The 23,768-nt window shown below is 38.6% G+C and overlaps 2 protein-coding genes across 3 annotated transcripts in view; one reads left to right on the forward strand and one right to left on the reverse strand.

Annotated features, from left to right (window-relative positions):
* LOC135218631 (homeobox protein 2-like) overlaps positions 1–9,816 on the forward strand; it is a 17,489-nt gene extending 7,673 nt beyond the window's left edge. The window contains 6 exon segments of the mRNA XM_064255069.1: positions 3,629–3,955; positions 4,588–4,807; positions 5,288–5,633; positions 5,636–7,802; positions 8,286–8,443; positions 8,862–9,816. Of these exon segments, the coding sequence (XP_064111139.1) occupies positions 3,675–3,955; positions 4,588–4,807; positions 5,288–5,633; positions 5,636–7,802; positions 8,286–8,443; positions 8,862–9,328 (3,639 nt within the window). The 5' untranslated portion in view covers positions 3,629–3,674 and the 3' untranslated portion in view covers positions 9,329–9,816.
* A 696-nt stretch (positions 9,817–10,512) lies between these two features.
* The window catches only part of LOC135218487 (protein O-linked-mannose beta-1,2-N-acetylglucosaminyltransferase 1-like), a 180,549-nt gene continuing 167,293 nt past the window's right edge, over positions 10,513–23,768 (reverse strand). For both annotated transcript variants that reach the window (XM_064254834.1, XM_064254833.1), the window contains 14 exons: positions 21,065–21,282; positions 20,245–20,341; positions 19,436–19,656; positions 17,741–17,920; positions 17,206–17,422; positions 16,890–17,017; positions 16,313–16,383; positions 15,924–16,059; positions 15,398–15,522; positions 14,650–14,851; positions 14,029–14,219; positions 13,365–13,539; positions 12,211–12,320; positions 10,513–11,381 (listed from right to left, as the gene is read on the reverse strand). In XM_064254834.1, the coding sequence (XP_064110904.1) occupies positions 11,282–11,381; positions 12,211–12,320; positions 13,365–13,539; positions 14,029–14,219; positions 14,650–14,851; positions 15,398–15,522; positions 15,924–16,059; positions 16,313–16,383; positions 16,890–17,017; positions 17,206–17,422; positions 17,741–17,920; positions 19,436–19,656; positions 20,245–20,341; positions 21,065–21,235 (2,124 nt within the window). In that variant the 5' untranslated portion in view covers positions 21,236–21,282 and the 3' untranslated portion in view covers positions 10,513–11,281. The remainder of the gene's footprint in view (positions 11,382–12,210; positions 12,321–13,364; positions 13,540–14,028; positions 14,220–14,649; positions 14,852–15,397; positions 15,523–15,923; positions 16,060–16,312; positions 16,384–16,889; positions 17,018–17,205; positions 17,423–17,740; positions 17,921–19,435; positions 19,657–20,244; positions 20,342–21,064; positions 21,283–23,768) is intronic.

A 23,768-nucleotide genomic window follows, 5' to 3' on the forward strand; every position in this document is an offset into this window, starting at 1 on the left:
TCATCAGTCTTGTAACCTCAAGGGGTTAAAACTTGTCTCGGCCTAATTGGCACGAATCGTAAAGTTTGTTGTAAGTGGATTAGGCCAAAGCCACGAGTTGATTCTTTTTCCATGAATTGGTCCTTTGTCTGATAGAATGCGTCCATATAAATAATAATAATAATAATAATAATAATAATAATAATAATAATAATAATAATAAATAATAATTTTAATAATAAAATAATCAATAATAATAATAATAATAAATAATAATAAGGATAATAATAATAATTAATTAATAAATAATACATAATAATAATAAGTAATTAATAATAATAATAATAATAATCATAATAATAATAATAATAATAATAATAATATAATAATATAATATATAATAATATATAATAATTATAATAAATAATAATAATAATATTAGATATATATATATATATATAATGTTGATGACAAAAATAACTTTTGAAAACGTTTTGTACTCGGTTGCGTCAGTACGGGCTCTTGCTCCAAGTCGACCAAATTGCGGTTACAGTATTTCTAGAAACAAAAACTGTCGATTATCTTAGCGAAAACTTTATTGGAATCCAATTTAACAAATTGTTAGATCCAATATAACTTGTACCGAGTCACGTGACTAGGATTAGGGAGGCTGTTGTTCTCGTTCTCGGTTCTCGTCACTCTGTCCCCAACTAAATTATTCTTTGCGTTTTTTCATTGTTCCCTTCTCGCTTCTTACTTCGTGTTTTAAATATGGCGTCCTTCGAAATATACTACACTTGGACCCATTGGACGATCCTAGTGACCTGATTTGACAAACCTGGCATCATTAAACGACAAAGATGTCTCCATGTGTCAGCTGGCAGCGGTGATGTCAATGCGCCTAAAGTAGCGTTCAGCGGTAAAATAACATTATCCGTCTAATATGAACTTTTCCCTCCATGAGCATAACTTGTTATTAATAGTTAGGACAACTTTGGTGAAGTAAATAATTAAATAAGTATATTCAAACCTCGCAAGGATTACACCCCGTTAACGCGTAGTATGTGTAATGGTTTCAAATCTCTTTTTCTATCTAATCGGTCTAGGGATCCAGCGCATGTGATTTGAGCAGTGCGCCATCTTTGTTCATTTTATGGTCACTGTATTCATGTACGTATGTGTATGTATGCATTCAGAATGAAAGCAGCATTCCTCTACTATCTTCGTGAAATGATTAAACTCATTTCTCAACCTCTCCGTGACTGCGATATCCACCCTAGTCATAATGGCTGACCGCCCATTTATACTCACTTCCTCACCTACTTCACGAAGACCGCTCTAACGATAATTCTATCGCCATTAAGCGTACCGGCGGCGGCGGCAGAGACGGTACAGGGAGGGGACGGACGATGGCGAGCTTTCTTCGAAAAGCCGTTAGAGCGTGTAACGGTACCTTTTTAAACGGAGCTCCGCGCCAACACATGGCGCCCCAGCTCTTGTTGAGTGGAGGCGCGGACACTCGACTTCATTGCCGTTACCACTACAATGCACAGAGTTCCAACAGCTTCACGCCTTCATTGCACTCACGCCCTCACGCCTTGCTGTGAGATGCGGATTCTTAATTAAGACTTAGATAATTGATTACTCAAATCCTTTAGTGGTTTTCGTGATCGCTCATCTCTTTTGGGATTTCTGACCCGTTGTTTATCTAGGTCAGGTCGAACGTTTGTTCGAACCTACTACTTGACGAATGCTAGCCCTAACTTTTATTTATGTCACTGGGCTATTTTTGTAATGATATAATTTTCTGCCGCAGGAGATCATTTATAAAATATTTTTCTGTCTTTTTTCTCAGTGATAATTTAAGGTTAAGCTCTAATGCAGTTATATGTTTTTAATATACTACTAATCGTTTGATCACACTTACTAAACAATGCAGTATACATGAGCGCCATAGAAATACATGTATGGATGTATTCATGTTTTATTATTCTCTCTCTTTCTCTCCATAAATATACGTATACATAATGTGTGTATTAATCTATGTAATATATATATATATTATTTATATATATATTTAAATATATATATATATGTATAAAAATATATAAATATATATATATATAATTATATTATAATATTATATATATATAGATATATATATATATATATATATAATATATAATATATATTCCAAGAGAGTGAGTGAGCAAAGAAATTCTAATCATTATAATCAAATCATCATGACAGAGTTTTGGCAGTAAAAAAACGTGCGTTAATCCAACGAGGTCTTGTCTACCTCTTGTAATTCACGGTCACTTAAGAAACTTAATCATATATAACGTCTTGAGGTCCAGAAGAACCGAAGGAAGATAGCGAAGAGAATGAAGTCAAAGCAGACGTGTTATTACTGTTACTGTTACCTCTGGTTATGTAAGTCTCTGCGAGGAAAAAATTTAACCGCGAAATTGGTAATTTCACATCTTCAACGTTTATAATCGTACAGGTGGGATAAATTTGTCATTATCTGATCGTTACCTTTTGATTTTCTTTAGGAAATGATCATTTTCACGCACGGTGATATCTAAAGATAGATTAAAAATCTGCGAATGTCAAATTTGCTTTTAGATTCATTAAACTTACGAGCTAAAATACACAAAGGAATCAAACCAAGCAGTATATTCAAACGTGAGGTATGAAACAATGCAAGAAAAGGTTTCCGTTGGATAGTCTAAAGCTTGACTGGTCAAACAGCCAACGGTATAAATGAATATAATAATAAAAAGTTTCCGTTTTTTGTATTTTGTTTTTTAGTCTAAGGCGCTCTCTAGACCAGTGGTTTCTCAATCATTTTTTTTTTTTAGTTATGGCATCATTACCGTGGCACTCCATCTCACCATATCGCATAAATATATATGTTTTAATGTATTAGAGTAGACGCATTGATAATAATTATACGAAGACTTCTACAAACTTTTTTTTTTAAATATAAATGTTCATCGAGATGATCTAACCAAGATAAAATTCATGACAATCTTATCACTGTTCTAGACCTTGGTCTAAGGATTGACTGTTCAAGCTGCCAAACCCTTCGGGTCACGTATAACGTATTGGATACTATATCAAAAGAATAAAACAAAAATCATGGGTCATTAGTACCACTTTACAGCACCCTGATGGCACAGCGCGCTATTGATGAAGAGTGACTTTCAAAATTCACAGACTACTACGTGGAAAGCCAATTTACAAGTGCGTTTGACAAAGCAAGATTAATGACGCTTCATGGTTCACTTGACCTAGAAATATACAAGCGTAATTGTTCTCCACGTTTAGGTTTATTTTTTGACAATATTTTCTGGAAATTAAAAAGTAAAAAATCGCAACACAGAAAATATATTGCTCCTTTTATATATGTAGTTTCTTCCAGATGTTTTCTTGAAAACATAGGAGGAATTACGTCTTATATCACCAGTCAGATAAATAATACATGATAATAGTCTGGCCACAGTTCACGTGGACATAGACCTAGCAGTTGCAATGCTGAAAGGAGCCTCTCTCTCTCTCTCTGTGTAGAATTTATTAAGAATATTCTCTTATTATCTCTGCTTTCGATCTCAATCACTCAACGACCCTCTTCCTAACTTTCCAGTATGATCGTCGATGACTGACAGCAAACGATCGGAGGCGCGGTCAGGATGCCATCTCCCAGAGAACCCAAACAGAGACCCAGAGAGTCTCATGGTAGGTCTAGGTCCCACGCCTCGCCCGAGAGGAGGCAGAGACGCCGGACCCACTCCCATAGTCCCGTCAGGAGACACGCCAGGTCTCCCACTTGTCGCCACAACAGGGGCAGGAGTCCCGCGAGACATCATCCTGCGAGGACTTCCAGAGGAGCTTCGCACGTCCCCTCAACTCTGGCCACATGCTCCACTGGGCCTACGTACTCGTCTTCCAGTTATGCTCCGCGGAGCCACAGGTAATATGCTCAGTATGTGAGCGATTGTGATCCTTACAACAACACACATTACTGCTAACTTACCCGGCATTTACTTTGTATTTTGATTCTTTCATAAATAATTTCAATTAATTAAGTTTGCATATCAGAAATGCTTCAATGACTAAAACCAACACACTGATCTGTGGAGTTAATTAAATTCACTTTTGTAAAAAGCAAAATACATCAGAATGGGATTTATAAACTTCTTAAAGTTCTGCACAATATGTCTTAACACCACCAGTACAACTCCAGCCTTTTCTAAAAAAAACACGCTGGTCTTCTCTGAGCGTTTTATTAATTTCTTTCTCTTGTTTGTTGGCGACGAACATACTGAATATTTTCAACACAACAGAGACGTAAAGTGAAATGCCCAGTAGTTACAACAACATTCAGCCAGGTCGCCTTTCTTTGGTATTTTTTCAATGAATTCCAGTTCCCAATCATCATGATTTGCTTCCTTTTTACATAATCTGGAATATATAGTTAGCGATGTGTCAATTATCTTTTCAGCTATAATCATCTGTGTGATGATTCCATCGTCTCTGGTTTCACCGAAGTAAAGATGGTCTAAATTCACGTTTTCTTTATTAACTTTTTTTTTTTTACCGCAGGGATATCGAGGAAAGCAGCATCACCCGTCTCATAGTGGACAGGGGAAGCAGCGAGGACGAGGAGAACAGAGAGAACAGAAGGAGAGTGAGAGAGAGGAGCGAGACGTACGTAGACGTCGTCGACGAAGGAGATCTGAAGGAGAATGAATTTCACCAAAGGATCTGCAAAGCTGCCAAAGTAGTGTCCGGGTTCCTCATCGCAATGGGGCTGATTTTAGTGGTAGGTGTTTACGTTGCCAATATAATCAGAAGTATATAGGAAAAATATTATTAGATTTAGTGTTAGTAAGCTGCTAGAAGCTTCTAGGTCACAGTATATGGAGGTACAAGATACCCCAATTTGATCAACATGGCCTTGTATGTGCTATATGCTGTGTATGCTCTAATCAGAATCTATTAAAAGCACTTGTGGCTTTGTGACATTTCTAGTTTTATTAAGTTGCTTAGCTGCATTATATGGAGGTACCAGATACTGCTCGCATGGAATTTGATCAACATGACCATGTATGCTATATGCTGTGTATGCTCTCATCACAATCTATTAAAAGCAGTTATGCCCTTGTGACCCTAAGTTGCAGTATATGGAGGTACCAGATACCCCTCGCATGGAATTTTATCAACATGACCTTGTATGCTATATATGCCGAGTAGGCCTAAACGGAATATTTCACAGACGTGTCTGACCCATTTTTTCTTGCAGTTCTACGTGATCATCACCACAATCCTGGGCGAATCGACGCCCTTGGACATCTTTGATTTCGAATACGACAAGGAGGAAGTACTCAATCTTGAAACGGGCGCGAGAGACCGAGACCTCGAGATCGAGCTGCCCAATTTGGCCTTCGATAAAGCGGAACTCGAGTCGGCTGACCTCGTAACTGACAAACCTGAGGTTGGGACTGGTGAACTGTTACTCCCTAGAAAGGACTACGATGGTTTATACGGTGACGAAAATGAGACTTACGAGAGCGGCGTCATCTCGCCTCTAGACAACGCGACGACGAACAAGGACGCCGAGGGGCGTTCTTATATAGCTTACATTCCCGTACACTGAACAATGAGGAGGAGGATGAGGAAGAGGAGGAAGAAGAAGAGGAAAGCAAGGAAGATAAACATTCTTCACGCACGAAGCCCTTCTTCGTCCCTGTCATGATCATGCCCGGTGGAGGAATGAACCCTAGTCCTATGTCCCATCCTAATCTCGGGCCAAACAGGGCACTTCCTCCACTTCCACATCCTCATCCTCAGCCTAACCGTGGGGGAGTCCCTAGGATCCCCCTCCCCCCTATACATCAGAGGAAGCCGTCTATTCCCATTCCTCCCATTCGGAATATTCCAGGGATGGCCTCAAATATGCCGAAGGGATTGCCGAATCCGCAGTTACCACAAGGGAATCACTTCTCCGGTTCACTTCCGCCATTACCTCCGTTGCCGCCGGTTCAGAATCCCGCTATTCCAGGCAATGCAAATATTCCCAATTTCCAGCACAATCCTCAAGGTGGCTTGCTCAATCACGGAGTCAGCTTCCAAGGAAGCGAGAACAACGGACACCTTTCTATGAACGGAAATAATGACGGCCATTATCAGAATAATGGAAATATGAACAGGGTTCCCTCTAACAATGGCTACCCCAGCTTAAATGGCGCCCATAATAATGGATTTGGAAACAACGTTGCTAATAATGTAAATCCCTTAAACAATATTAATAACGGGAACCTTCAAAATGTCATTAATGGATTCAATCGCAACAATGGAAACGCTTATAGGCCTAACAACGGCAACGGGAACGGCCTGAGTCTAGGTAACCCACCGAATGGCGCCAACCGCATGAATCTGCCGAGCAACGGAGGCATCCCCTCCGACAGCTCCAGCAACGAGATCTGGACGTCTTTGTTCGAGATACTAAAGCGCCGTTCGGGAACTGCAGCGCCGTTCAGCAGCTCAGGTTCGACGGGAAGAATGAACGGCGGTAGCAATCCAAGCACTCTGGGTCTTCCTCCCCGCCGGGAGAGTACTAGCCCGAATCGCCCTCCTCCTCCATTACCTCCGAGTGACATGCGTCTAAGACCTCGACTGCTGCCGAAATCGAGAATGTCTGGACCTCTTCCAAGACCGTTTCCTCGATACAGGTACCGGCTGCCACCCATCCCTCCACCACCTGGAATGCCCATCGTTCCACGAAGGACGCCTCCTCCTAGGCCTATGCCAAAACCACCCAAGGAGTATCAATACCCGAAGGATTCGACCAGCATTCAGGACATCATTAAGTTCATGAAAGAACGCGAGAAAATCCAACAGAACGGCAACCAAGGGACCGAGGTTCACGTTTCCTATGGGCCTAGCGATAGTGGCGACCTCATCATCGGAGACCAAAACCACATCGTTGGGGATAATCCTTTTGGAGACACGCTCGACCAATATACCAACTCGGGAGGTCCCGGAGATATCATGTTCGGGAGTGACCCAGTTTCCGGAAATACAGTTCCGGGCGGAGGGAACAATTTTGGCGAAGGGAACCAGGGTAATACCCATATGACATTTGGCGGGGGAGGAGTTCCTGTGTATAACAGAGGTAATAATAATTTCAATGGCGGTGGTAACTACAACAACGGTGGGGGTAATTTCAATAATGGAAACAGCAATAATTTTGGGAACAACCCCAGCAACAGCGGAAACAGTTTCAATGTGCAAAGCAACAACGGCAATCAAGGCAGCAACAGTTACAACAGCGGGGAGAACAACTTCAGCTACGGAAATAACTATGGTACTAGTGGCAGCAACTACAACAGTGGGGAAAATCAATTTAATAACGGTGGCAATAGTTACAACAATGGTGGAAGTAATTACAACGGCGGTGGAAATAATTACAACAGCGGTGGTAACACCTACAACAATGGCGGGAACACGGGAAATCCAAGTTCCGGCAAATCTCGCCCATTCAACATCATGCTGGATGTGTATCCTATGGACGTCTCGCAAAGCACATCCGGTTCCAGGCCTTTCCAGACCAGCATCTCCTACGAGAGCAAGGACAGGTTCGATTCGGGCCAGAACCAATATGGCGGGTCTCACAGCAGCGGCGGGTACTACGGAAACGATGGCAGATACAGCAGTACCAACGAGCGCTTTGCACCGGAAGACGACGCGAACAAACACGAGATTATCCTGCATCTTAACTTGTTTTCCAAGACGCCGTCTAAGTTGGGGACAAATGGGTGAGTGGGATCAAAATTGCCTTAGACTCCATTTACTGTTCTGATTATTCTGTTAGTCTGTTTGTATTCTTGATAATGAAGCATTGGATCTAAATGAGTAGACTCATTACCAAGAACTGAATAATAATAATTCTGTACACAAGAGAAAACAATGTTGTTGTTGTTATTATTATTATTATTATTGTTATTATTATTCGGAAAATGAACCCTATTCATATGGAACAAGCCCACCCAAGGGGCCACTGACTTGAAATTCAAGCTCCCCAAAGTGTATATATTACGGTGTTCATTCGAAAGAATTAACGTAAGTTAATGGTAAATACAGAAAGAGAACAGTTATTAGAAAACCTGACGAATTAACAAATAAATAAATAAATAAAAATGTAAGTAAAATATTAGAATATAAATGTTGAATTTATCGTCGCCGCTTGAACGAGACTGTTCAGCCTCTGTTCACGATAAATGATTTTATTTCCTACCCAGGCGAAACGGAGGGAGCGGAGGTGATTTCTCGGGCAGGGCTGGGGCAGTGTCGTTGGAGATACCCCTGACGGGTCAACTGAGTCCCCTCGACATCTACAAAGCTCTCATGGCCAGGGCAAGGTCGGAGAGGCCACAGGCTCAGACCCAGTACAGACCAGGTCAGTAGTTGTTCAGTAGGCAAATTTTTATTCGTTATTAAAAAAATAATTTTCTCGCATCGTAACAAAACAACCAGGCTTGCATATTGGAGGTAAGATACCCCTTGATGTAAGCAAGTGCCACGCCATGTGCTAATACAATAATTATTTTGGGTACATTTCTAATTATACCCTACATTATGAAAAATAATATCATGAATACCTACTGATATTATTGTCGTTAGTATTACTGCTACTTTGTGGGTGGTGAGGACTTTCATCATAATAGTACTAAGCTAATGAAATTTAGGCATTATTATGATTAATAGTATTATCATAAGTACTGCTTAATACCTGGATAAAAGTTGACTTTGATTCAGCAACATCCATCAGCAGCCATGTTGCCACACTGACCTACTACCGCCCTCTTGTCCAACAGGAATGGAGAAAATTCTTCCCGGCGAGAGAGACGACGTCGAGATCGAGCTCTTCGACGTGGAGGAGGGACCCAGGCTCTTGGACGCCATCAAGCAGGGCCTTCGGGAGCTCAACAAGGACCTCCCGCCCGACAAACGCTTCCGCATCGACGGCGAATCTCCGTCTCTCATCGACTTGTACGAAGCCGTGAACGGGGAAGCCATGGTCACTCCCTTCTCCGCCGAGGAATACCTAGCCAACCACAACCATAACACCAGCTATTCCCGTCACCCCAACTACAGCAATACGGACGAGTATTTGTATTACGATTACTACGACTTCCCTGACGACGCTCGCGATAAGGACGAGAAGAAGACCGCTCAATCGTCCACGAGCAGGTCCCTGACGAACTACGACCACGGGGGGGCGCGTGAGCACGAACAGTTGCCAACTCCTTGCACACACAAAGACCATGACGACGGAAAATGAAGGAGTATGAAGTATGAACCTGTCGAGCAGTGCATCATTTACAAGCAGAAGACCGTCTTGGAATAAAGTCTAGCTTTACTTCACGGGCTATTAATTCAGAAAAACTTTACTGTATGATATACAACATTACGGCCCAAGAAAGTTAAACACAGTGTAGCAGTAAGGCGTGGCAAAGAAAACGGAGCCTAGATACTTTGGCTAACTGAACTAGTCTTGCAAACGGTTTTCTTCATCACAGAATGAATATGTTCAAACACTTGTTGATTAGCGTAGTAAATATGGTGCCAATCTTGTCGAAGAACCTGAAAATCTTTGGCTTGGGTCAGGAATTTCATCTCGTTTGTTGCTGGTACAGTTAGAATTATTAGCGTATATTAGCTTCGAACTTTTACGGGCATGAAGATGGTAGGTTTTAGATATTAATTAGTGTTTAGTGCATTTCTGTGATGCTGAGATCTCTCTCTCTCTCTCTCTCTCTCTCTCTCTCTCTCTCTCTCTCTCTCTATATATATATATATATATATATATATATATATATATATATATATGTTCATACCTGCTTTTACCTACAATTTATCGATTTTTATAAATCTTTTGTAATGTTTTTGTTGATTCATCTTCATACTTATGTTTTCATTTATTTATTATAACCTCTTTATTACGAATAAAGTAATAAAGATCTGCGAACAACAGAAATGGACAGAAGTAAAATTCACGTAAATTTTTATTTTCTTGATCATTTTTTTAAGATGACGGAGGTGCCAGGTACCCATTTTTTTTCTCGTGATAAAGGAATAAAGATATTCTTAACAACAACTAATAAAAATACTTTTTTGTACAGAAACAACGCTACACAAATACACTTTATTGATATACTTCGTATGTACAGAGACTCAACTATTTTAAAACTGGCTATCAAAATTCCTGGACAGATGGAATTACGTATTCAAGTGCAAACGAATATTGGAAGATATCTTCCTGGGGTTATTAAGCAACAATTGAGAGGGAAGTATAAGGCGTTGATAAATCAAGTTGCAATGATGTTTACTAACTATATATGTATCTATGTATATATATATATATATATATATATATATATATATATATGTGTGTGTGTGTGTGTGTATCTATATAATATAAGAATGTGTATAGAATATATGTATATATATATTTGTATATATACATGCAAACGTGTATATATGTATACTGTATATACATACATATATTTTACCTACATATATACATATACCCATGTATGTATGTATATATGTGTGTACATACATACATATACATTAAAAGAAATAATCACGTACACACGTGTGTTATATTCATGTAGGCATACCGGTTCATTCAACGTACTATGACAACTAGCAATCTAACACAACTACTTTACAAACTACTACTGTTATGGTATCCGAGAACTACACTGACAATGATCAAATCGACATCGTTGACAATTGCTACTTTGCAAACTAATCATGCAATTGACCATAACTGCACAATGAATGATCGTACAATTCTCTCAGATTCAGTTGTGTTTGTGTATTACGTAAGTGCATTGTATGGCACATATAATGCATTTAAAATGCTGGAAGACTGTATGAACCTTGGAAAGATTCTGTCATTGTACGGGAAAATATTCTGCCAGTTTTTTTTTCCTGTCATTATCAGTGTTCGGGAAAATAGTGGAACGTTTCCGTCACTGTAGAGGGAAATTTATTTTTGTCAGTTTTTTTTCCCTACATGGACAAAGAATATGAAAAATTAATGGTGAGTTGGCTATTTGTCATAATGTGATGTTAACTTCATGGCGTAAAAGCAGTACAGTTTAAATAATACATACATACATACATATACATATATTATATATAATATTATGTAAAATGAAAGAAGGCATTACGACTGGTTGCAATCATGACCTAGGCCTAATGGCGCGACTGCGACAGTTAACTGTTATCTCTGTTCGTTTTTCCTCTCCTTCGTGGTACCTTTTTCCTTTTCCTTCTCTTTAGAGTTGATGTACAGCGGCGTCACGTTGGGTGGTTTATATTTCCTGTGAAATAAATCATAGATAAATAAAGGGTATGATGTATGTATGTGGTACTATATTTGTATGGGTTGGGTAGTACAGTAGGACTAACGTCATCTGGAGTTCATCAATAAGTAAGATATTTATTTTATTTGAGAAATCTTTATAAGATCCAATTGACGTTTTCTGTTTACTCATACGAAGAAGATAAAGATATTCGCTCTATTTAAGAAAGCTTGATAAGGTTCAACTGCCGTTTTCTATTAAATGAAAAATCTATTTAAGAAAGCTTGATAAGGTTCGACTGCCGTTTTCTATTAAATAAAAAATCACATTTTCACTTAGAAAAAACTAACTGAAACTGAGCATTGACTCATTTCTTTTACAAGTTTCTAGTTAGGAGAGATATTCCAATAAAGATCATTGCAAATCACTCCCATACACTCTTGATACTCGTGATTATCAAGTATTAGAGATTAAAGTAATAATTCCAGTGAAGTAACTAACAGTCGATGTTCATGTAACTGTTAGAAAAATAGTGATTAAACTAAATACTAGTGTTACAAACAAACTAGTGTTACGATTGCATGACGCTATCTCTATGTATCCATCTAACAATATATATATATATATACAGGGTGTCCAGAAAGTCCCAGTACCATTACGAGTATTTATTGCTCAGAATGGTACTGGGACTTTATGGACACCCTGTATATACATATGTATACATGCCTAAGATGAAACGAGTTCTGTTCTATGATAATGACTGAACAAGTATTCTGTCTATCAGTCACTTCCGTCTATATTAGTTCGTTATTATCAGTGAAACACCACAGAAAAAATGTAGACTCACGAGTAACTTGAAAAAGGGTAACCAATGATGAGCAAGTAATTCAGCTTAATGTTTAACCTCCACATTCCGTTGTGGAAGCCACGCCCGTCTAGATCCCAGATTCGCAAACACTGAAAAAAAAGGAAATAATAATAATAGGGAACGGTCATTTTTGCTGCGTAAATTCTTCGTTAATTTTGTTGGAGTGGTTGGACATCAAACTTGATGAAAGGAAGCAGAGATGGAGGTAAAGTAAAAGGCTAAAATGTGCGTGGAGGTAAATTCACAAGGACGTTGCAAAAGCCCCTCAGTAATGCCTACAGTGCACTAAGTCCCATAACACTTGTTTTGGGGAACATTACCTGAAATTTATACATTACCTGAAATTTATACCTGCTCAGAGTGTAAGATTATGAATGAATTCAAAACTATCGATAGACATAACATAATACAATGCAAGGTATTTGAATAAAGTCAGAAGTAATGATAAATCAAATTGGATAGTCAACAAGAATAGAAATTATGGTAAGGTATAATATTCTGTGGTGATTAACTTCTACCTATGGAGATATGAGCAGGCGTTCCACACCTAAGTTACGATCAAATTCTTAGTTTTCTTCGTCGTTCAGAGAGAGAGGAAGGTTAGGCTAGTTCTGTCTCATATGGCTAACTTGTGCCTGTGAAAGAAAACTTTACTGCTAACTGGTTGACGGGCTGAGTACCTTTAGATGTCAGGTTTGCATATGGTTAAGTCAACCTTCTTGCCATACAGCTGGGTACCTAGATAATGCTAGATCTGCATATCGTCAAGGCTAACTTAAATCACCTTACGAACTGTAGCTTTCTTACCATTAAGCTGGTTACCTGCAAATGTTAGACCTATATATCGTTACGAACTGCAGCTTTCTTACCATTAAGCAGCCACCTGCTAATGTTAGACCTATATATCATTACGAACTGCTGCTTTCTTACCATTAAGCTGGCCAACTGCTAATGTTAGACCTATATATCCTTACGAACTGCAGCTTTCTTACCATTAAACTGGCCACCTGCTAATGCTAAACCTATATCGTTGCGACAAAATCTAACAACTTTAAAACCGCTGCATTATTGCTATTAATCTTGCACATCTAGCCTACAGAAGCTTCACTGTAGTGTATCATTATCATACTCACTCTGGCTACCTGAAGCCAGGTCATGAAGTCTTTGCCATGGGCCATGTAAATGAAGAGGAGATAAGTGTGACCCGACGTCTCAGGCGTGAAGTCTGCCTCGCACGGGTTCTGTGTATACGCCGTTCCCCGTCTCAGCAGTTCGTGGATCAGCTCCTCGTAAGATTCCTTTTTGAGCCTGGAAATAGAGCGGCGTTGTTTCATGTGATCTGATAAAGTGACAAGTGATTTGATTTTATGAAATTTAGGCTGTGAAGTCAAGTAATTGGGCACTTACAGCCATTTAGCGCTCAAGATACCGAATTATGGAGGTAGAGTGATTGGACAATGCGGTACAGGGAACCTTAAAAGAGAAATGTAGTACAAAGACCCAAAACTTGGAACTGGGAGAAAACCTAGCTTACACTAGGAAGTAATAGTAAGAGAGGTTGGACAGCAAGAAAGGTAGAGGGAATGGAAGTAAAATAAAAGGCTAAAAAACAAGGGATGCAGCTATAGGCCTAAGGCACACTGCAAGCACCCTTAAGTAAATGCCTACAGTGCAAAGGGCGAGGTGCATTGACGGCTTATCAAATCTATATCGATTTGTTGCCACAAATCATATTGATAGCTCTTAAGAAGGTTAAAAATCAGCTGAGTAGAAGAAATTCAAGTCTTCGGAACTTACCTATGTAAATCCTTCAGTTCGACGTAAGGTAAAGTATTGAACGAATGTTTCTTGAAGTAAATATCTTGAAAATAAGAATTCATGTTGAGTCCGGACGATCCAAAGTGATAGGTCCTCGAGACATCGGGAACTACGCACTCTCTCCCTCGACGGATGTCATCCAGGCGCATCCACATGTCCCAGTCCCACATCTGCGGATGAATAGTACGCTTGAGAGAAACTGTTCCGAGTTCAAATCTGGATGAGAGGTGTGGTGTTGACTTTAAAAGGCTCTGTATATTGTTTTTTTCCAGGAATTCTTTGATGTTATAAGAATAAATATGTCTATTGCAGAGGTTAATACAGTCTTTGGAATAATGAAACATATCTGAACGAGACTGACTAAATATTTAGTACAGCAAGACATTCACCATAACTGGTAAAATACCCAAACATATTTTCTTATATACATTTTACAATACACGGGAATACCCAAAACATATCTTATTTTATACATTTCACAAAACACGGGAATAGCCAAAAAGTATTTAAGTAGGATAGTCATAAATCTAGCAACACCTCGAATATATCCGTATAGCTAATCCTTATGCATATAGGCCTAAAAGAAAAAAAATTAGTTACCTTCTCAGGCGTAGGCCACTTAGGCTCGAGTTCCTCTTTGTACAGAGACCTCTTCAGTACCCAGCCAAGTCCGGGCATGGTTTCCACTCTGTACAGGAGCGCTGGGTCGCCACTGGTATGCTCGTAACCTTGGTCGTTCCAGGCGCTGATGCAGTACACTGTGGGGTCCTCTTCCAGGAGCCTTAGGGTCTGGCTGAAATAACTGTCAAAAGGAAAACAAAGGCGCTGTTACACAAATAAATAATGATCGTTCTATAATTTCCTGAAGCTTGAATTTGCGTTGTGTAGGATATGTAACTGACGCGTTTACCTGCTTGATGTTACAACGTAAGTTTTGTCACTATACCCTGTTTTTTTTTTCCATCTTTCCATCCGCCTGTGATATTTGCGCATGGTAACACTGCGTTCCGGGCTTTATATAATATACTATTCCGAATATTAACGGCGTAATTCGCATACAGTAAATTATTAAAACACTTTTCAGTTGCAAATGTACACCAAGATATCCTTTTTTCACCTAAAACTTACACATAGCGTAACTATTTAAAGCCCGGGACGCAGTGTTACCATGCGCGACCACTACAGGCGGATGCACAGATGGAAAAAAAACAGAGTATAGTCGCATATACGATGCACTCAGTGCTCTATTACTGGCATAGAAATACTCATTAACTAATATATCAGTCTGTCAAAGAAGCTCATAGATTAGTGGCAAATCCTCTCTCAGACTAAAGGACGAAGCCCTAACCTGAAAAAGTCAGGGGATACGTCTAGGTCCTCCTCGAGTACAATTGCGTAATGTGACGACGGGAAGATGTTGAAGGTTGCAGTGAGGGACGCTTTGTAGTGCTGTGCTATGCGGGCATTTCTCGCCTAAAAGAAGAGAGGAATAATTTCTATTATTTAAAATCAATTAGAAACAGATTTAAAACAGCGATTGTCTGCTACTCTTTTAACCAACATTACTAGACCGAGCGGAACTCAAAATCAAGCCATTAGGTAGGGTTGACCTTCATTTCATAATTTTCCTAAAAGCTTAAATGAAAGCAGTCCGTAAAAACAATAAAAAAAACGGCAAACTAAATTCCTTTAAGATTAATGAATAAACCAATAAAGCTAATCAAGATATACACCTCATTCATTCTAAACAAAAAGCCATAACTCAAAGAATTGGCAACACCACCACTCGCTACCGTTAATGCTTTCCCATGCACATCAACTCATCCCTATATTCTTTCTTATTCCTAGTCTCAAGAATGGAATATTAAACTTACTCCTAGAGGTGTGTGTTGTATTCCTCTCAAGCCGAAGAGTTTGGTAACGGCCAGCGGTTCCTCATAATAACCGTCAATGAAGACCGTTATCATATCTGGATTCACTCCTGGAGCGGCTAAGAGTGAGCGTAAAGATCTAGACCCATAGGCCGATAAGCACAGCGCCAGAGCAGAGAGAGAGAGAGAGAGAGAGAGAGAGAGGAGAGAGAGAGAGAGAGAGAGAGAGAGAGAGAGAGAGAGATTAGATTATGTTACCTATAACTGGCACATTTTGCAAGATATTAACAAAATATTACGTGTCAGATTACCCCGAAAGTTGCCAAACTGACATGAAAGAGTAATGGTACTATCTGAATATCTCCTGAATCATGGTATTTGTGCTTGTTTACCTGTACAGGTAATGTGGACGGTTGCTGGCGATAATTGCCACAGGAACATCATGCACCTGGTTGTTCAGGAGCTGTGGAGAGAAAAAGGTCACTGCTAGAGAAAGAAGTTTTGACGTTAAAATTGGAACAGAACTGAAACGTTCACCAATCTGTCTCAGGAGATGAAGCTATTCGTAATAATTCCTGTAGTTTTAACGTGATAATTTGTCAGTAAATGCAGTTGATTTTCTTTAGTGAAAAGAATCAGCAGATAAGAAATTTATTTGCTAAAAAAAAAAAACTATAACTCTATTCTTAAAAGTGGGAAAAATATTAGTCTTACTGATGAGTCTGAGATAAGTGTTCAGTGTTTTTAACGGAAACAAAAGGTATTTCACTGACGAAGATTGCTTAACGCTATTCCGATGAAAATGATAATTGCCTATTTATTGGCATTAAAGAAACATTCATTAAGAAATATACATAAAAATTAGCTGTGGCTTTGAGACTACTGAACGTATAAAATCCAAACATTTGTCAATTCCTACGAAGACAAAATCATGAAGGTTTAAAGGGAGTATATAAGCCTAGCACGTACCGGCTCTGTCGTAAAATCCAAAGGCGCGGGATCCGTGCACGAACAAACGGAGCCATATCCCTCAATGTGGCTGCAGAACTCGCGCCTGCGCCGATGTTCCTCAGTGTCTGACCAGTCACACTCGCTTTCTAAAAACAAAGAAATGAGAGAAGAAAAGATTACACTCGCTTTCTATGTGAATGTTCAGTGCAGTACAAAGTCGGTCAAGTAATTAAAAGCCAATGATTTAGTACTAACTGGGGAGAATGAGGAGAAACTGCAGAAACTAGTGAAAGACGAAGCACACATCAGCCTACTGTGCGCCATGAACACCAACCTTCAAGCGTTACCAAGGGCACTTCTGCCCTCAGCAGAACAGGTGAACCCCAGGTGTTGAAGTCTGGACTGTGTGACAGCTGTTCTCCGTACATCCTACCACCTTTGACCCCTACAAATGCCCACATGTCTCGCCAGCCCAACTTGTAGGCGTGGTTACTGCCCAAGCGGCGCAGGGCGTCACGCCCTCCGCTCTTCATCTGAAAGGTTCCTTCGTCCTGCGAGGGTGGAAAGGAATCGCGGTTAATTTAAGAAAAAAGATACTGTAAACAAAGATTAATGTAGAGATGGTTTTGTATATTATTATTATTATTAGAGATTATTTTGTATAATTAAAGTTTCTCAATTATCATAATGATTCGTTTGTCTCTTTGAATCACTAGAAAGACAGATAAACCTTATCATAAAACAAATTCTTCTGACGCACTCATACCTTCAAATTTTTAGTGAAATAGGTATACTAAAGGGTCTCCTTCCTAAATATATTATTAGTTTTGATGAAAAACCTCCGAATCCTTACATTCTCAGCGCCGTACCTTGATAGCCAGCACTAATATCCGTCCGGGAGAAATCATATTCAAGAATAGCGTCATGGCCTCGTCCTCATGTGGGGAATAGGTGTCGAAAACTCTCTGGGCCATGACTGCTCCGCTGGCCTGGTGCAGAACCACCACGTGGATTCCTCTGCCTTTTTTACCGTCGCCTTCCTCGACGATCTAGAGAGAGAGAGAGAGAATGAGGTAGTTTTGCAGGAAGTTTGTCAGTGGTTGAAGATGAGAGAGAGAGAGAGAGAATGAAGGAGTTTTGCAGGAAGTTTGTCAGTGGTTGAAGATGAGAGAGAGAATGAAGAAGTTTTGCAGGAAGTTTGTCAGTGGTTGAAGATGAGAGAGAGAGAGAGAGAGAGAGAATGAGGTAGTTTTGCAGTAAGTTTGTCAGTAGTTGAAGATGAGAGAGAGAGAATGAGGTAATTTTGCATGGATTTTGTCAGTATTTTGAAGATGAGAGAGAGAGAGAGAGAGAGAGAGAGAGAGAGAGAGAGAGAGAGAGAAGGTTAGTTTTTGCAGGAAGTTTGTCAGTGGTTGAAGATGAGAGAGAGAGAGAGAGAGAGAGAGAATGAGGAGGTTTTGCAGGGAGTTTGTCAGAGGTTGAAGATGTGAGAGAGAGAGAGAGAGATGGTTCATTTTGCCTTTTCTTGGAAGAGCAGTTATCCAGCATTGAATTTCAGTGTTATATCAACTGGGTCTTTTAACTGAAACTTAATGAAAAGTTTTTCGTAAATCCTCTGATTCTCTTGATGAATATTTTCCTCTTAATGAGCTCCATCTAAAAACATTCTCCATAAATAATAAAGCATTTTACTATACGTCCCATATTTCTGAGTACCATAATATTGCTGCAAAGTGTTTGTAAGGATTTAAGAGCCAAGTTATCAACAAAAAAAAACCTATTTTTTTTACTGTTTCATATCAAACGAACGATTAATACATAAATATTTTCCCGTTTCCTTCAAAAATAACCCGAGCCTTTAACCCTTCTAAGATTGGCTAATTAGAAGCCAGCGTTTTTAGAAGACTCCGTTCATTCTTTATGTTCCAAAATCGAGAGTTAGCTATTATGCTCCTGGTTTCTGAAGTAATTTCTTCTATCCCATATTCCGAACTAAAAAAAATGTTTTTTTTATAAACTGCAGTAATTAAGGACGAATTTTTATCCCAGCATCAATAAACAAAGAAAACTTTCTCTTTTGCTATAAACTGTTCAGAAGTGTTTGGTTGTTTATAACCTTGAAATAAGTTACTGCAGATGAAATTCGATTTGAAATATTATAGGGTGCATTTCTCGGGGCATCTTAATTAACAGCTGTCGATACTTGACTTCATAGGGCCATTAACCTTGACTCTGATTTTAATTTAAATTCACTTTTGTTGTAATTAACCTTTAAGTAGTTTATCATGATTAACCATGACTTATATTTACCCGAATATTTATTCATTCTTTTAGACTATCTACCCACACAATATCTGCTTTGTTTATTTAAGTTACATCACTAAAGTATTCTTGATAAAGAAATATACATACATATATATATATATATATATATATATATATATATATATATATATATATATATATATATATTCATTTATTTTTTATATACATGTGTATATAAATACACATATATATATACATGTAGATATATACATATACATATATATATTATAACAGCTTACTGTAGCACCATCCACAGTCACCGTTACTCGTGTCTGACTTGAGACGACGTCGACGGTAAGAGTCTTCGGGGGAGACTCCTGAAGGCGGAGGTTGTTCCTCCTCCCGACGTTGACTCCGCCTCCTCCTCCTCCTCCTCCTCCTCCCTCTCCTCCCCCTCTTCCTCCCGTTCCTCCTCCTCCATTATTTGCCTTCCATTCGTTTTCTGCCTGTTCGTCGCTACCTGTAAATCCAAGATGAAATTAGTTGCGGTGGTCATCGCTTATTTGTCTGTCTGTTTGTCTGTCTGTCTGCATCGCTGCTTGCCTGCCTGTATGTCTGTCTGCCTGCCTGTCTGTGTCTGTTATTCTACCTGTCTGTCTGTCCGCCTGCCTGCTTGACTGCCTGGCTGTTTGTCTGCCTCCCTGCTTGCCTGTCTGTGTCTGTTAGTCTACGTGTCTGTCAGTCTGTCCACCTGCCTGCTTGCCTGTCTGTCTGTCTGCCTGTTTTTTGTTTGCTTGAGTGCTCGTTTGTCTGCCTGGCCTGTCTGTTCTGTCTGTCTGTCTGCCTGCCTGTCCGCCTGCTTGCTTGTCTGCCTGTCTGTCTGTCTGTCCGCCTGCCTGCTTGCTTGTCTGTCTGTTTGTCTGCCTGTCTGTCTGCTTGCCTACCTGTCTGGTAGCCTGTCTGTCTGCCTGCCTGCTTGTGTGTCTGTCTGTCTATCTGTCTGACTATAGGGAGTGTCAGAACAGCATAAAATATAATATAGAGGAAACATCATTAGAATATATTGGTGCAAAAAGTCTTATGCTGACGTTAAAGTTAAAAAGTTTACCTCTTTTCGGTGACGGTGCCCTTAGTTGCCTCGTCTTGTCGACGATGAAAGACACATTGATGAGAATCGTCACTATCAGGACCACCATCAGGCCTCCCTGTCAAAAAAAAAAAAAATAATAATAATAATAATTCGGTCAGCAAAGACCACAAAGAGACCAAAAATTGTTTAAAATTATAGAGAAGTTATAAATTGAAAAATGTTACCTTATCGTAATAAATCATTAAGTTCTTATTGTTAAATGGAAAGTGAACAAAGAAATTATTTGAGAAGTTTATTTAATTTTTTTGTTATTGGAAAATACAAGTGACAGTTCGAATGACTATGTCTTGAAGAAAATTTTATTTTGTGTCATTTTTTTATTTGTTGTAAAACTGAGCCGTTAAAACAGTAATTATTGCTAAATGTATGAATTAATTATATATATTGACATCATTTATTGTAAATTTGTACTACTAGTTTCCTTATTAGTATAAGAATATTCTGTATATATATATATATATATATATATATATATATATATATATATATATATATATATATATATATGATATATATATATATATATATATATATATATATATATATATATATATATATATATATATATATATATATACATTCTTTTCTAGTGACATTACAAAATAAAAAAAAGTTCAATAAAAACATATAAACGCCATTTTAATTCGGTCATCACTATCGCCTAATGTCAACCAGATAATAACATCAACTTAGAAATAAAATATAAAATATAACAAGATAAAATATAAAAAAAACATTAAATAAAATAAAAAAGACCTCCTCCTTAAGTAAATCTTACCTGCACCAGCTTGGCCAATCTCCTTCCGCGGGACAACAATGGCGGCTGCCTCTGGCGCTGGAGGAGGAGGTAGGCGCCGGCGGAGGACGCCAGCGAACGCCCGTAGACGTCTGAAGACCGAGGGACGAAGGGCGGCGCCAGGGGGTTAGGTCTCCAGGACTCCATGCCCATGGTGTGAGGTCGAGGTCATGTCACGCGGCGGCGTTGCGGGTCTCCATCTGCAATCGGTGATGAGTTTGTTATTGGTTTAGTGTTTATCTCGTTACTTGTTTGATGTGGGGATTTAATTTATTTAGTACGAATTTATTTTGGACAGGTTTAGACATTATGTGTGAATGTACTACACACACACACACACACACACACACATATATATATATATATATATATATATATATATATATATATATATATACATATAGAATTTATAAAAATTTAATATATATGTATAAAATATTATGCTTACTATATGTGTATATATATATATATGTATATATATATATATATATATATGTGTGTGTGTGTGTGTGTGTGTGTGTGTGTGTTAACGTGTGTGTAGACCGTAGCTTTAAAACCTGAATTTGTTTACACACACACACACACAACACACACATATATATATATATATATATTATATATATTTATATTATATATATATATCTAAATATAATTTATATAAGAGATCCTAACGTGAAATGAGGAGGTACCAAGACTTTCAACTTTTATCCCAAAGTCACCTTCAGGGTACCGGGAGGATCTCTTATATACTTCACCCAGAGGACCATTGTGGAATTGCAAGATATTTATATATATATATATATATATATATATACATATATATACTATGAAAAATCATAAAAGAGAAAGAGAGGCCGAATTTTTGGAAAATATGAACGCCCTCAACTCAGCGTTACGAATATTTTTTGAAAAAAAAAAAATCTTTGCACGTAACCTATCGCAGGAAACGATGTATAAAATTTTGGTGCTAAATTTCAAGTAAACAAGTTTATCATACAGTTTAGAAATAACCTACACCTCAAATTATACTAGTAATAATGAAATGAATTCACATGGCAACCACACTAAAAGCTAGATAACTTGAGTATGTACGCTAATGAAGCAAAACTATCATATGCGTAAAGTCTCTTAAAACTAGTAAATAAGAAAAAACTGACCTACAAAGCGGAGGTTACTTGAAGCCACTGGATAAAAAATGATAGAACAAAGACTATTCACCAAAGCCGATCTCTCCTTCGAGAAGCGGGCAAGGAGTGTTGTACTTTAACTGCCTCCCCCTCGACAACATGAGTCACTCACAGACACACGGTCACACACACACACACCCGCCCCAGAGTTAGCGGTGGCTGTGTGTCACCATAAACGGCCGCGGTATCAACATTGCTGCAACTGCTATTTGTGTAAACACCACCAGAACCAACATTTAAGCTGCCACCGGCGCTCATTCTCCTCAAATTAATTGCCGCCAGCGATGGGGAACCTCGATACTTTATTGGCAGGTACAGGGACGTTGGAGGAAGGGGCTCGAGATTTAGGATAAAAGTGTTCTAGTCCCAGAACGGCGTGCAGAGGAGAGAAGGAAGGATTCGGACGTGGACGAAATATAGTAGAAGAAAAAAAGAAGGAATGAGGGAGCATAAGAGAGCGTGGTCTTAATGAATTGCAGCGTTTTTTCAGTCTATATGTTTTGGGGTCTTCGTGTTCAGGAGTGAGGTATATTTACACTTTTTCCTTGCGTGGAATTGCTTGTGGGATTTTTCTCATGATTTAGATATTCTGCAAATATTAGAAATTGAGTGTGATAAGGAAAGGGACGCAATAACATAAATGGAAACACAACAGTGTTCCTGAATATTCAGAGGCGTTAATCAGTGAAAGTACATCTTGGGTAATGTATTGTGTAATAAATTTATCCGTCAAGTACACGGAGAAGGTTCTTCGAAAATTTAATGAAAAAAAAATCCAGTTTTCATCTTTCTTCAGTTTATTGAACAAATATTTCAGGAGTAAGTTTCAGGATTCAAGACGTCATCAGAATGAATCTATATAAAATAGAAAGCAGTTGTTTAAAATTCCACATCATCACACGATAACAAAGGCGCATTTCTGCCTTGCTTCTTCATAGACATATTTTTCTCTCATTTCTCTCTCATCCTCTTTTACTCCCTCTCCTCTTACTCCTATGACGGACACTTCCGAAATCCTTTAATCCTTCTCAAGATTACCTCCTTTCTCTCCTTTGTAATAAATAAATTTATAATGTACTCACTCCATCGACTCGAAGATAGCATCCACTTAAGACAGTACATCTCCATTTGCCCATTTTGTTATGATATTCTCCCGCTAATTTAGTTTTAATATAGTATTACTATGTCTGCAAATGATCTCTGGTGATATGTAATGTCAATAAAATGTATACATATATATTTTTAAATTTTTCACCAAATTTCTTATTTCCTCATTCCTTGTCTTGCAGTCTTATACGGATAACCCCATGGTAAAACTCCTCATATGCAATACCCCTTTTTGCTGGTCTCCTATCCAAGTATTGAACGGACAACATTACTGAACTTTACTGATCAAGCGACCATCGTTATAACGGAATATACAGGGTCTCCATAAAGTCCCAGAACCATTCCGATCAATAAATACTTGTAATGGTACTGTCTGGGACTTAATGGACACC

The sequence above is a fragment of the Macrobrachium nipponense genome, chromosome 9, assembly GCF_015104395.2.
Source record: "Macrobrachium nipponense isolate FS-2020 chromosome 9, ASM1510439v2, whole genome shotgun sequence".
Lineage (NCBI taxonomy): Eukaryota > Metazoa > Arthropoda > Malacostraca > Decapoda > Palaemonidae > Macrobrachium > Macrobrachium nipponense.